Below are 15,827 nucleotides of genomic sequence, written 5' to 3' on the forward strand. Positions count from 1 at the left end.
GTTTAATCAGCACCCATCAATTCACTAGAATGGATCATGAAGACCCTTATACTCATCTATCCCTATTCTATGAGTTGGTTGGGACTATGAGCTTTGAGGAAAATGATATTGAATCTGTTTATCCACGTCTATTTCCTTTCTCACTTGCAGGCAAGGCAAAAGATTGGTTAAAGTCACATCCAAACCAAAGTTTAACTGGCTGGAATGATGTAGAAGAGAAATTCCTACATAGATTCTTTATACTCTCTCGATATATCAAGGCTAAGTCTGATATCTCCACATTCAGGCAAGGGCAAGATGAACCTTTCTGTGAAGCTTGGGAACGTTTTAAAGTGATGTTAAGAAGGTGTCCTAATCATAGCTTTGAAGATATTGCTCAGTTGAACATATTCCACAATGGTTTGAGGCCTGATACTAAAATGATATTGGATGCTGCAGTAGTAGGTACAATGATGACTGTTGATGCAAAGCAAGCTACAAGAATCATTGATGCCTTAGCCTCAACAGATTACCAAGCTTAACACAATAGACATACAATGCAAAAGAAAGGGATGCTGGATCTTAGTACTTCAGATGAAATTTTAGCACAAAATAAAATTTTAACTCAGCAAAGCGAGACATTAACCAAGAAAATGTCAAAACTGCCTCAACAGTTACATGCAGTAAATTCTTCTTCAATTCAGAATCAAGATTTGAAGTGTTATTTTTGTGGGGGAGATCATCTTAATGGACAATGCTCTTATCAAAATCCATTTGAGGAAAAGGTTCAGTATATGAATAATCAAGGAAGGCAAGGTGAATTTTCATCTAACTATCCAAATAACATGGCTCAAGGGTGGAGGAATAATCCAAATCAAGGTTTTGGGTGGAAGCAAGAAGCTGGATCATCTGACAGGCAAGCTCCTTAACAACAACAACCACATTATCCTTCCATTCATGAGAGAACATTCAAATTGGAGGATACTTTTGAGAAGTTCATGTAAGTCTCTCTATCCAATCAGAAAATACTGAACGATCAATAAGGAATTTAGAGACACAGGTGGGACAATCGGCTAAACTGTTAGCTGGTAATCAAGGAAGTCAATTTTCAACCAATACACAAACCAATCCCAATGAGCATTGGAAGTTTATCACTACCTGAAGTGAGAGAGTTATAGGAAAAGGAATTGGATATAATTTAGTTGTTAAGGAGGAGATTTTAAAAAAGAGAGAGATTGAAAAAGAACAAATTGAGTGTGAGGAAGGAAAAAGAAGGAATAAGGAAGATGTTGTAGATGTTGGAGAGAAAATAGAAAAAAAAAGTGAAAAACAAGAGAGGAGTGTTCCTATAAAATATGTACCTTATCTACATGCTCTTACAAAGAAAAGACAAGGAAAGACAATTTGCAAGACTTATGAATATTCTCAAATGATTGCAAACTAATATTCCGTTTACTAAAGCTTTAGAGTAGATGCCTACATATGCTAAATTCATGAAGGAATTATTGACAAAGAAAATAAAGGTCAATGACCAGGAAATAGTTGAATTGGAAGATGGATGCAGTGCTATAATTAAAAAAATCATTACCATAGAAATATAGAGATCCTGAGAGTTTCTCTTTGTCAGTTACCCTAGGAAATCTCACTGCCGGAAAGACATCAGTAGATCTTGGAGCTAGTATTAATTTGATGCCTTTATCAATGCTGAAGAAACTTGGAGATGTAGAAGTGAGACCAACAAGAATGACTTTGTAGTTGGCTTATAGATCAATCAAATATTCACATGGAATAGTTGAAGATCTGTTGGTAAAGGTAGATAAATTTCTATTTCCAGTAGATTTTGTTGTTATGGATATTGAAGAAGATGCTGAAGTACCATTAATATTGGGAAGGCCATTCAAGAAAACTGTCAAAGTTATAATTGATGTAGACAAGAGAAGATTGAAGGTTTGTGTACAAGATGAAGAAGTAAGCTTTAATATTTTTGAAGCAATGAAATATTCAAATGATCAGAAAGAGTGTCTTAGAATGGATATGATTGTTGTTGATCCTTTAATGACGTTAATTAGGCGTCAAGCTATATGACGTTAAACGAGCGCTTGGGAGGCAACCTATTTGAAGTGTGTCTTTAATTTTTCTTTTGATTTAGTAGTATGTTTTAATATTTAATGTCTTTAAAACCAATTTGATTTTTGAAATGGTCATGTAGGTTTGAAATGTTAAGTGAAATGAATGGATGAAAGAAAACTTAAAAAGGTTTGAAACTATTGACAAAGATAAAATGAAATTTTTCAAGAAAATTTCATTGCATGGTAATTTTAGCTTAAGCTAAGTTCTTATAGCCTAAGCTAAATATGCAGAAAAATAAAGAAATTTTGTTCTGCAATTTTAGCCTAAGCTAAAATGACCTAGCTTAAGCTAGAAAAATTTGTTGCTCTCGGCCAAATTCTAACATGAGCTAAAATGACCTAACTTGAGCTAGAAAAATATGATGATCTCGGTCAAAATTTAGCCTGAACTAAAAAGACCTAGCCTAGCATAGAAGAAGTTACTTTGCTAATGGTGGGATTTTTCTAAAAAAAATAAAAAATAAAATAAAACTAAAAACTTTAGCATCTTAAAATTCCATTCAAAATCCTTGCGCCCTATATTCTCATTTGTTTTGCTCTCCAGATTTAAAACTTCTCTTCCAAAACTTTTATTTCCATTATCAAGGTAAGTATTATATGTATAAATCTATCATCTCCATAGCCATTCTCATTGCCATTTTGATTCAAACATTTCCAATCAAGAATGTTGTCATTTCCATTCCTAAATTGCTCTAAACTCAAAGATTCAATGTTAAGAAATATGACAAACAGATAAAAGAAAACATATTAATTTTACAAATTAATAAAGTACTAATATAAATTGTACTAGAAGTGAACTACTACAAGTGTTTCGTATTGAGGAAGAGTCAACGAAGCCAAAATAGGACCAATCATGCTATAGAGGAGGAGTGAATGCATCAATAGCATAACTAAAGTAATGAAAGTTATAAGATATTTATCTTTCAATATCAGATAATACACACAAAGATAAAGATAAGAAGAGGTTAAGATATAAATCAAGTTAAACACATTATAACTTAAGTTTTCATGCAAAATATATAATTTAAGTGAATAATTTTTGTTTTCATATACTCAACTTTGTCAAAAAAAATGAGAAAAACACAAAATTAATAGAGAAAATCTTGAAAAGAATAGGTAGTGTATAAAATGTGTCAGGGCTGATGTTATAAAAAAACAAACTACAAAATATCATTTTAACATAAAATTACTTAGGTATGAAAGTAATGATAAAAACAATAAAAAATATAATATTTTTTGTGTTCTTCTAATTACTAAAAATTTAATAAAAATTCTCTATAATGATGGCAACGATTCACGTTTCAGGTGCTTAAACTTTTTGAACTAGGATGCTCTGTTATAAGGCTGTTGCACCTTCACAACAAAACCTAAATGTGCACCACAGATTTCAAATCTACTTGAGTTCCATTCTTGTGAGTGCATAAACAGAGTAATATAATAACTTTTTTATTATTAATAAAATATTATAAATTAAACTTTAAATTGATATCTAACAAACTATCTATTTTTTAAAATTCTAAAACTTTTATTAATAATAAAAATTACTTAATATATCAATAATTTTTAATTTATAAAATAATACTTAATTAAATTAATATAATAATTAATTAATTTTTATTTTTAAAGTTAATTTTTATTTAACAATTTTTTTTTGGAATAATCTATGAGAAATGAAGAAAGATGGAGTATTGGAAGTTATACTATGAAATACTTGGAAGTGGACATGTAGTTTCAAACCTCCTCTGTGTTGAAGTGGAGGAACACTAGGTGAAACCTGAGGTGTTATTTGTTTTATGTGGCTAATTAAACTAAGGCAAAATCTTCTCAATCATATCAATTTAAATTTGTACTCAATTTATCAATAAAAATAATTTATAAAGTAACAAAAATGACTTTAAATAAAGGAGGATGTAAATAAAAAATAGTTTTTAAACTTTTTTTGGAATATGTTTTTGAATTTTAGATTTTTTTTAAATATATTTTTAAATTTTGTGTTATAATTTTTTTTTTGAAATACTTGTTGGATTTAGATTTCTACACTACAATAAAATTACGAAATAGAAACCAATTTTTAGATACCAAAATAATTAGTTACAATAATAACTAAATTAGACACCATTTTAAAAACTAAAAAAATGTTTTTATATTAATTTCTATTATTAAATAGTTTCTAAATTGGTATCTAATTAGCAATCAATATTTTTGCTGCCAAATTTAGAAACTAAATAATTGGTAGTTAAAAATTGGTAGCAAAAACATTGGTTGCTAATTAGATACCAATTTGGAAACTATTTAACAATAATATAAACTAATTTAGAAACCAAAATTTGTTTTAGTTCTTATGATCTCTAATTTAGTTACTATTGCAACTAAGTCTCTAAAAATTGGTTTCTATTACATGATTTTCTTTTGGTGATATAACACATCTTTAAATCTTAGAAATTTTTTTTAGAATATATTTTCAGATTTTGTGTTTTAGATTTTTTTTTGGAATGTATTTTTTATTTTGGATTTTTTTCAGAACAAAATTTTGGTTTTTAAATTCCAAATTTTGAAATTCAGATTAGAAAATAATTTTAAAAATTATAAAATTATAAAATAGAGGTTGAAATTGATATGTTAGAGCAGTATTTTTACAATGGTTTTGCAGTAGGGTGCAATTTGAAAGGTGGAAGGAAGTGAACCTGGACGCAAGATTGGTGTTTAGAGAGTGGAAGAATCTGACAAGAATATTGCATGGGAAGAACCGATATCGAGTGGCCACATGCTATTCTGCGTTTTTGTCTGAGTGATTCATTACTCAATGCATACTCTCACAAGTGGTAAACGGAATCTATCTAGTACATCAAAATGCGTGAAATCAACACTCAATTCATAGATTGCCTCTTTGATGCTTTTTTAACACTTTTCGCTAGATTGAACAAAACCACGTAGGCAACTTTAAAAAAAAAGGATAAAGGTTAGTATAGTATTATATACGGTTTTGGTTTAAATAATTTCTAGTTCTTATAATTTTATATATTTTTTTGAAGAATTTTATGAATCTAATCTATTTTTTGAAGAAATTGATGAATCTAATATTATTTTTTGAAGAATTTGAATATTGATAATGATCATGAAAATTTAGAAGTGTTTTAGATTGTGTACTGTTGATTAAGAATTGTTGTAAGTTTTTTCTTTCATTGATCCTAAAATTGTAATTAGAAAGGTTGTTTTTAAATGAATTAGGTTTTGTCTCAGTGATAATCAGTTATTTAATTTATTAAAAGATATTTTTAATCTCTTAAAATATTCTTGTTTATGGAATAATTATAAGAAATATTTCAATTGATTACAATAATTTAAAACCATAAGTAGGTGCATCTCTTTGTTTTAATATACTAAAATGAGCTTTTAATATATTAAAATCACTTAAGTTTAGTACATGCTTCGGAATCTTATATTTTAATATGTTAAATTGAAAACATTAAATTAATCGATTAATTTTATATAAAATTAAAAAATTAAAACACAATTTTAATTTATCAAAACAAACACATTAAAATATATATTATTCTCTCATTTTTAAACCATTAGATACGAAATCAAAACTAGTATTTTTTAAATCATTTCTACTATTAAGAGAGTTCAAAATAGATAGTCCAAAATTGAGTTGAAAATTATTCTTTAGCTTTCTTTGTATAAATTTGAGATTAATAAAGTTATTGAAAGAAAACATAAGAGGTTCACCTATTTATTTCAGTTGTATTGTTTTAAGTGACATTGTTTTTATTTTTTAAAATTGTTTTTAGTCTTTGGATAGGGTTTTCAGGAATAGTTCAGTAATAGTGTGTTAGTAGGTATAGTCCAATCTTGTAGGATTCAAGATTTAGTTTCTTAAGTTATTTATTTTCACTGTTTTGAGTGCGTGATTGTAAAATCTATGAAATTTTAGTGTGAGATTAGTTGGTGTGATTAAGTAGTTGGACATAAATTTTGGATATTATTTTATTTTGAAAAGTGCATGATACTAAATGTAACCACGTTATGAAATTAACAGATTTAATAAAGATCTCAATTTAACAATGATATTTCAATTCATCTCCTTTTGAACTTTCTTAAAAACACACACTAACACATATACACACACATAAATACATATGCACACTCACACACACATTTAAAATTATTATTTTTTTACTTATAGACTTATTTATTATGATAGGAACGATTATGATCCCTTTATGTTAGTAGGACATTATGAATTGTTATCATTTTTTCTTCGATCTATAAGGTGTCATGATCTAGAAATGATATCAAGGATTCTCCATGTGGTTATGTGTTTTTGATAGGGTGTAAGATTCTTACAAGTTTCATTTGCATGATAATACACGATATAATATACAATATATATTAGTTAATGTATAAATCCACAATATCTTAAATAAAAAGTTAAACATCAATAGACGACTTGGAAAATTGGAGTTTAATAACTTATGATACAATTGGATGATTACTCTATAAAAGTATTTTGATGATAACAAATACTATAAGATGTATAGTGATGTATAACCATGCTCACTCATATACAAAACTATTAACTATACATCAAACAATACATATACATGTGACAAACGATGCAATGAATGCATGCCCCAAACTATACAGTGAATGCATATCAGGTATTGTTCAAGGAAGAATAAATATGATGTTACACAAAGTAACAAACGATGACAAGATCAAGTACAATACTAAGCTGGAAATAATAGATCATACGATGAAAAGTAGTACCAAAGGTCTCAACAAAAGAGATAACTCAATGAACCAAGCGGTACACTTGAAAGATTATGAGAGCATCAATAAAGCATAAGACAATATCAAATACACTCGCTGGACAAAGCATATCAAAGGTGGAACATGGATGGCGATGATCATTATAACATGGATGATGATGGAACGCACTAGACGATCAAGTGGCAAGAAAGTTTCCAAACTTAATCCTTTCATTTTAGACATGCTTAAATGATTATCAAATGATTGCTAAACTCGTTTTGATTAAACTGAATCATATAAATCATCTTACATAAAAATGAAGTGTTTGGAATTAAGATATAAAAAGTTTTCTAATGAGAAAAATAAAATATCATATGACTTAATTGTCCAATGCTTGAAAGCATTCTCTGAAATGATTATACAATATTCCCAAATACAATTGTGTTTATTAGATATTCAAAACTGTGTATGAAAAATTTTTCGAGACATGTTTTGTGAAATATATATTAAAGGGAAATCCTATTTCTGTTGAAAAGATTTCATCATAATATAAACTTTGAATGTATCTTTGAACTAAATTTGATAATAAAATTGCTTGATAATTCAAAGAATATTAAGAGATTTTATAAAGTGATATAATTGCTCTATTGAATATATTGATGATCACTAATAATCACAAAGGGTTTCTAAATGTTTTTTAGGAACATCAAGACGCACACGAGGAATATATTAGAGTTTTCATACTTAGCATTTGGCTGAAGGAAACAATAAGCCCGATGAGCGTAAATTGTGCAAATCAAGCATCAAAGGTTCATTCAGTCATTGTCTAGAGAAAAAGTGTACAACAAATTGATTTCCAAAACAAAATCATATGACAAAGAGACATTCAAAATTTGTTGCAAAATATTCCCACTTTAGCGTCTGATACAGAGGATACATTTGAAGATTCACTACAACATTCTTATTCAATTTGTTTAGGAAACAATTCAAAGAACGAATATGTGATGAAGAAGTGAAGAACATAGTTCAATTATTGCGAGTATATCTATCAATGTTCGCACAATCACAAGTATAGAAAGAAATCTAAACTGCTAATACACGCAAATATCAACAAAGCTAAAGTTTTTTTTATCAAGCATCTTCTGCATTAATGAGAATCCAATGTGACAAAGATGATTGAAGAATCAAGTCACAAAGCATCAAGTGGGTAAATGTTCACATTAATAGATTAGAAAGGAAACAATTTAAATTATTTCACACGCTCAAAGACGTGCAAAATATAATCAAAGCAAAAGTTATCATATTCAGCGTCTAACTAGAATAAGATGGTGAACATTACACAATGATGAAGGATATGATATCAGGTATTCAATATTATATTATTGAAGTATCAATGTTCACAACTTTGCTATGATCTATCTTTTTTAATCTTTCCTTTTGTTGAATGTTCTACAATACCCCCAAAATCTAATTCCCAATGTCTATCATACCCCTAAAATCAAATTCCTAATCTTTTGCAATATCCTCAATATTCCTAGAAGCTCTTTCAGCAACCTCTCAATGATGGTCTTGCCACTGAAAAGAGAGGTTTATGGAGATTGCAACTTCAAATTGCGACCAGAAACCAAGAAGGAGGATTGAAGAAAGAGGGAAATGAAAGGGTGAATTTGAGGAAGGATTTAAGGGTTCAATAATGAGGATAAAAAATGTGAAAAGAGAAGGTAATGACTTTTGTAAAGTGACCATTGCGGTAAGCCAACGATAAATCTAAACCAAATTATTATAATTATTATTAAATTTGATGAGATTAATGGATTGTATGTGGAATCCACGTGTACATAACTTTGTATGCCACATAATCACCCCTTAACTTTGTTCATGTCTATTTAACGTAAGAAAACATATTACATATTTTTTTTTAAAACTTAAAACAAAATTAATTTTTTAGAAAACCACCAAAGAAAACTAACTATTAACCTTTAATGTTAGGACAAAAAAGGTAATTAAACCTAAATTTTTTTAAAAAAATTACATCACATTAAAGTTGGTTTAGCCAAAATTCCGTCCACACTAATATTTGAAAACTAATTTAATATTTTTTTTATGTCAAAATAATATGTAATTTCTATCCATTAAGTTCATTATTCCAATTGTATGTATACGTAAAATCAACTTTTTTTTAGTTAGATGATTCAAATACAATTGTGACAAGGTTTCTAGATTGTGAAAAACAAATTCACATACATAATTTTTTTAACATAATTACCCTTTTTTCCACTATTTTATGATTTTATTCAATTTAGTTTCCATATTTTTTAAAAAAAAATATACCAACTTTTTTTAGAAATTTGAATATAATTCCAATTTTTTTAGAAAGTTTAATTTGCTCCTTTCTTAAAAAATTTAGGGTGATATGGTCCCAAGTTTTTTAAAAACGGTTCAATATAGTAACAACACACATCATTTAAAAGTGTTGTTTCAAAATGCTAAGGTTAATATGTTAACATGAAGACAATTTAACTGGACCACATTAAATTGTTTCTAAAAAAGATTGAGACCATTTTTAATTTTTTTTAAAAATTATGTCTTTTTTTTCCTACAAAAGTGGTACAAAACATTTTTTTTCTTGTTCAACTTCTTGGCATACTTAAATGCAATAGTAGTAAAATGCCCTTTTACACCAAATTATCACATTATCATCAATTCATGCACTGAAAAATACTAAACTTCTGATTAACTGTTCTCCCAAGTATAAGCTGGAATATGTTCATATAAAGGAAGAATATTTGTTACATTACAGTAGTTTTTTTTTAGCTATAGCTACTCGTGATTTGATGTGAGTTATGAAAACCACTGAGCAATTGAGAACTGATTTTCTTCTGTTAGCTTTTGAAGGCTAGAACTTAGAATCACTTTAGCAGCAACACACCCATTTTTGTCATTCAGAGCAATCAGGATCTTAGCAAACATCCTGACCAGGTTCAGTACTAGACACAATACTTTAGCTACATGTTTCAATGTCCACATAAATTCCCTACTTTTTAGCTGTTTCCACTGATCATATTTCTGCACTATAAATAGAACCCTTGTGTGCTTTGCATAGCATTCAAACATGACAGGGATAAAATGTTGGTTGTCTCCTGGAGTTCCTCTGAGCACTTCACACTTGGGGCTATAGTTCTATTCATTGTTACCCTTTAGATTGAATAGTTCTTATCAACTAAGTGAAGTGTTTGGGGGAACTTTTGGGTGCAACTAATACAAAATACCAGCTATCAATCAAATTCATTTCATTACTGAATAACAATAATCAACAAGGCTATTTGTACGTACATTGAAAACCAACAAGGAACAGTATTTCATTTCATTGAAGTGTTTGGGAAAACTCTCATCTTCAACTGAACTCCAGGTCCAGCATTGTCACTTTACACTTTACCGTTGATATATATTGGATAGTGCATACTAGTTAACTATAGATTGCAAGTTTACATTATTATTATTATTATTATTATTATTATTATTATTATTATTATTATCTGTGTTCCTTGTTATAATGCCTTTATTACTTTCTCTCCACATTCTTCCTTCTCCGATTCCATAATATGTAAGTCAAATGCTGATGAGGCTTTGCACATAACAAGATTCTTGCATCCCTTTTTGTTTACTTTATCAACAATTCCACTGCTGAGGAATTAGCTTCTTGATTTAGAAGTTTGTGAACCTTCTCCCTCCCCTCCTTGCTCCAATTCCCCAAAACATCTTCGTGATCCCATTTACCCTTGCCAAGGTAAACTTTTGCACTTGGGTCTATTGTCATCTTCTCAAGCGCAGTTGCATTCCTCATGAGATAAATTGCAATTTCAATTTCACTTGAGTGTCCTCTAATGCCAGTTATTACCACTTCTTTGAGATGTTCATGTGAGAATCTGGGAGGCCAACCACTTTCGCTTACCTCATCATCAATACAGAAATAAGTCCTTAACTGCAACAAAAACATAACTTATCACCAAAAGCTGCTAAATCTATATTTGTTTTTATCAAGTCACTTTCCTTTTTCAAGATATGAATCAAGTTGGTTCTTTATAAAGTATGTTGCGTCATCGATTTTAAGAAGTCAGAGAGAAACTTACGTGCAACTCTAGCCTTCGGAGTATAGGGCATGTTTTGAGAATTATGGCTACCCAGTCCAGGTCCTGTCGAAGTGTAGCCACTTTAATAACTTCCAGATGCCTCAGACATGGAAATGTTAATGCTGGCAATCTGATTTTCATAACCTCACCCTGGAAACCAGAAACACCATCAAGACAGCCATAAAATTTTATAATTCTTAATAAATTTTAATAAATAAAAATATTATAAAATGTAAGAAATTATATTCCTAGTTTTCCCCTCCTTTTATGCTTGGTCCTTCCGTCTAAAGTATTGGTTAATTGCCACTCTTCCCCCTTAACTTTTATGTTAAAAAAGGGAAGATATAAATTAACATATGTAGAAAAGGGAGTTTAAGAATAATGTAAAAATAAAGGTGTGTTAAAATATCATTCTTGGAAAGGAAAGAAGAAAAAATGGAAACAGCTGCAGAAATGTATAAAAAGATAAGATAAATTGATCTGAAAAAATCAAGAAAGTTGCTGAAAACCACATACCATGAAACAACTGCACTGCATGATCAAAGTTTTCAAATGGGGTAGATCAGTTGGAAGTCTGAGGATTGGCCAAAGCTCCTTATGACAAGCAGTAGAATCACTGACAAGACTGTAGAAAGCATCAAGTCTCGGCGCATCAAACACAAATTCAACTTCCCTTCCCTTGTATTCCAAGGTCTCCAAACTGGTGGTGTGGAGCACAAGTTTCTTTAATTGTTGGCAAAGACTCACGTTCAGGTACTTTAATTTCTGGCAAAACGGGTTCTCTATTCTAAGGTTTTCCATGTTGTAACATTCAGAGAACCCCAGCCATTGAAGATTGCTGCAGCTAGACAACAAAATCTGGAGGTGCACCTCAGATTTCAGATCCACTTGGAAGAGTTCCATTGTTGTGAGTGTGCTAAAACCATGGTTATATGACATGTGGGGGGCAAGAACACAATGTGCCAAGCGCAGACACTTGAGAAATGACTTTTTGCCACTGGCACCCTCGTTGCCAACAATATCACAAGGAAAGACATGGAGGGAGGCATCATTGGTGGGTTGATTCTCTTCTTCCAACAAGCAAAGATCAATCTCTTCCACATTTTTCTTGATGGCAAAACGAATCCACTCATCAAGATCAGTTGAGCCATAGGTGTTGTTGCCAAATGTGAAGTAAACACTTAACTTGTAAATCTTTTGGACCTGTTCAACATTTGACAAGTACTCTTTGACATTACTAACGAAGGCTAAAGTTCTGTTCCTTTGGAATTCGAACCTTAGCTCCTCGCTTTGGTACTGCCAAGCATTGCTAGCTAAGTGATCTCTCTTTAACATGTTTGCTCCATCCAAAATAAGGTTTGTTGGATTGGCATAAATGTGCTTCCATTTGGATGAGAGAGTACTGGTCCTGACACCCTCGCTGACTTTAAGGGATGTCAAAATGTTGCACAAAATGCTATCGGGAAGCTTGCTGATATAATCATCTTTCTTACACCAAATAACTACCCTTCGTTTCTTCCGTTTTTGATTCTTCATATTTTGTGCTCTTTCTCTAGACTAGAGAAAGTAGTGAGCTTGGCAAAAGGAGAGAATAACTACGACAAAGCCGTATTAATAGTAGGAGTACGGTGAAAACCAAGTGCATCTTTGTCTTCATTCAAATTCCAATCAACCTAATGAATACATACTTATCTTGCTACATGATTCAAATCAAAACAGTTTAATAGGTATTATCCCCCTTATTGCCGGCATCTATATACTTTCTGTAAATTAAGATATGAATCATCATTGGCATTATCTATGTACAGGAGATTCTATCCTCAATCATAAAAATAAGATTTTTTTAGATGCTTCTAAAATATTTTTGAAATGCATAGTGCAATAACCAAAAACTAGCTTATAGACGGACTTGCTAATATTTGTGTAGAGTTTACAATTATTGGAGAAAACAAAACAAAACAAAAGTGACCAAGTCATTAACTTCGCTCTGCATTATTTGTCACCTTAATTTTCATCTTCTTTTTTCCCTGACATAAAGAGTATTCAAATCATAAATAAGTGAATGTTCTTTGTTCCTTCTTCTGTTTCTTTCAGACTCGAACTAATCGAAACATGATGGTGAAAGGACCATGACCACTTTCCAATTTAGCAGTCAAACCAACCCGATAAGGATGAAACACGAATTATATATATATATATATATATATATATATATATATATATATATATTTATTGTTTTTAGTTTTTATATTGGTAAACATGGTGAAGATCTTGGTGACGATGGATTTCGGCCTTAATTTTAAAATGTAAATTTAGTTTTTTTGTAATTTATTATGTTTTTCAAAATTTTGAGATAAAATTTACATTTTATTTAAGTTTAAGTATCGATTTTATTAGAATGAAAATATAAAGACTTTGTTACGCTTGATAAAGAAAATATGAAAATACATATTTTTTAAAGGAAAATGATAGGTTGACAACTCTTGTAGTTGTATACAACATTTGATGGGATAGGTTTAGAAATAAATATATATAGTAAAGGGTAAATTTATAATTAATTGATATAAAAAAATATTAAAATAATAGTATTGAGAGTTGTAAGGTGGTTGTATAAAAAATTAGGGTTGTCCATATATCATTGTTTTTTTTAAATTACTTTTCATCTTGTTACCCCATGTATTTTGCCATCAAACATAATCGATATCTCAACTTTTTATATATAACGGGAATTTTCTATTATAATAGATTTTTGTGTATAATTCTTTTCTGATTCTAATTTTATTTAATATATCTCATTTTATTAATATAATTGAATATTTTGTCATTTCATATAAATTATTTAAAAAATAAATTATTTTTTAATTTTTTAAATTAATATTAATGTACAGTTTTTATATGACTTCACAATCTTCTCTTAATTTTTTATTTTAAGACAACAACATAAAGAAAGAAAGAGCATACACTCACACATTTTCACTCAAAATCTCACCTATAAAATAAAATAACCTATATTTTCAATCACTCTTTACACTCTATTTTTTCTTTTTAATTTGATTCATTCAAAATTATTTTATATGTATATTAAATTTCTATCATCATAAAAATTAAATAAAAAAATTATACACATTCACGTTACACATGTGTTTCCGTGTTTATGTGAGGAGTAATAAAGTTGATGAGAAGTGACTGATAAGTTTAATATGAGGAAATAGTGTATGTATTGAGGGTATAAACAATTTTTTCTTTTATTACCTTATTAATGGGATCACCGGTGTGTATGACTTTGGTTATCTCATACATATCTTCAAAATCATCATCTCTATTCCCAATACTTTTCAGGATACCTTTTAATTCATTTATTATTTATTATTTATTGATAAAAAAAAACACTTAATTTTTAATAAAAAATTAAAATTAAAAAAATTATCAAATATTTAATGTCAAAATAATATAATTTTTTTCTTTGATATCAAATATCTAAAAATAATACTAAAATATTTAAAAATAAATTATAACTATATAAATATAAAATAAGAATATCAAATAATAATTGAATAAGTCAACTAATTGTGAAAAAAAAAATCAAATTAGTATAATTTTTTAAAATTAAATGTGTTAGAACGGAAACACGTACAAGAACCAGAAGAAATATTGAGATATAAACAGGACAAATATGTACATACACGATTTAAAAAATTAAATATTACTTTTTTTTATACAAAGTTAATACAAAGATTCTCTGTTAAAGACGCTGGAGATTCATTCTTCATCCTTATGAATTTTCAATTTATAAATTTGTCAATATACAATAGAATTTAGACAAAGACCATTGAAGTTGTGGAACTAATTAGAATTGTCTTTGTTAATTCTGGTTCAGAATACACCTTTTTTTATTATAGGTGAGATAAGAATATCCTTCACTATTTTTAAAAATTTCTTGTCTTCCTAAATTTGTAAATTAACTTGGCAACTATGTAGCACGGATACTAATACGACACGGATACAAAAATACTTAAAATCTCTAAAATGTAGGACACAAGAACACGGATCTATATATATATTATATATAATTATGAATTATATAAATTGACAATAAAGATTTATGTGCACAAATATGTTTCAGATAATTTTTTAGAGCAAAAAGATGTTTTTCATGAAAGGTTCACAAGGATTTGTTTCTTATTTTTATAATCATAATATAAAGTTTAAATTTTTAAAAAATTAATAATTTTTTCTTTTTAAAATTGTGTTAGAACTGTATTAGAATTGTCATAAATCTAACAAATACTTTTTGAATTGGACATTTCACATATACGTGTTCTACAAGTGTCATACGACCGACACGCCATTTAAGAGGAGTGTCCGAACTTCGGTGCTTAGCAACCAAGTGTTTCGTTATTTATTTATTTATATATATATATATATAATTCCTTTTACTAATAATTATTTAAAAAATCATATTAATTATATTTTTTATTGATTGATAATATGAAATTATTTATACTAACAGTAAATAGAAATAACCTATGCTAATACTTTTTTTCATATCTCAACGTTTTAAACAGAAAATAATTAATGTATATTCAATGAAATGATATTATAGAAGAAGAGTTTAGAATATTTTGTTACAGTAATAAGTATGTTTCGGCGGGCCTATTCTTTTCTGAACTTTCTTTTCACTGGTCATAGTCGATAATTAATTACTGGCCTTCTCTATTATGATAAGTTCAACTTCATCAAATACATTTTCTTTTAATTTATAATGATGTAACATTAAGAAATAAAATTTTAATTAATTAAAATTATAATATTACAACTTTTAGTTATAAAATAACAA

The 15,827-nt window shown here is 28.7% G+C and overlaps 1 protein-coding gene and 1 pseudogene across 1 annotated transcript; both read right to left on the minus strand.

The window, feature by feature from the left end:
* Positions 1-258: 258 nt before the first annotated feature.
* LOC137808865 (small nucleolar RNA R71) lies at positions 259-364 on the minus strand (annotated as a pseudogene).
* A 9,605-nt stretch (positions 365-9,969) lies between these two features.
* On the minus strand, positions 9,970-12,559 carry LOC137839089 (F-box/FBD/LRR-repeat protein At1g13570). Its single transcript, XM_090300505.1, has 3 exons — positions 11,507-12,559; positions 10,991-11,140; positions 9,970-10,842 (listed from the first exon to the last, which is right to left on the minus strand). Exons 1-3 carry the CDS (start codon positions 12,524-12,526, stop codon positions 10,522-10,524), a joined length of 1,491 nt encoding a protein of 496 aa, XP_090156631.1. The 5' UTR covers positions 12,527-12,559; the 3' UTR covers positions 9,970-10,521.
* Positions 12,560-15,827: the final 3,268 nt, after the last annotated feature.

The sequence above is a fragment of the Phaseolus vulgaris genome, chromosome 3 (genome assembly GCF_051622355.1).
Source record: "Phaseolus vulgaris cultivar YP4 chromosome 3, ASM5162235v1, whole genome shotgun sequence".
NCBI classification, from domain to species: Eukaryota; Viridiplantae; Streptophyta; class Magnoliopsida; order Fabales; family Fabaceae; genus Phaseolus; species Phaseolus vulgaris.

Bases quoted from the DNA above. Each gene is read 5' to 3' on its own strand.
- LOC137839089 (XM_090300505.1), bottom strand. From the start codon at position 12,526: ATGAAGAATCAAAAACGGAAGAAACGAAGGGTAGTTATTTGGTGTAAG. The intron at 11,141-11,506 runs GTATGTGGTTTT...TCTGGTTTCCAG, and splicing joins TGCAGTGCAGTTGTTTCATG to GGTGAGGTTATGAAAATCAG. The intron at 10,843-10,990 runs GTAAGTTTCTCT...TTTTTGTTGCAG, and splicing joins TCCGAAGGCTAGAGTTGCAC to TTAAGGACTTATTTCTGTAT.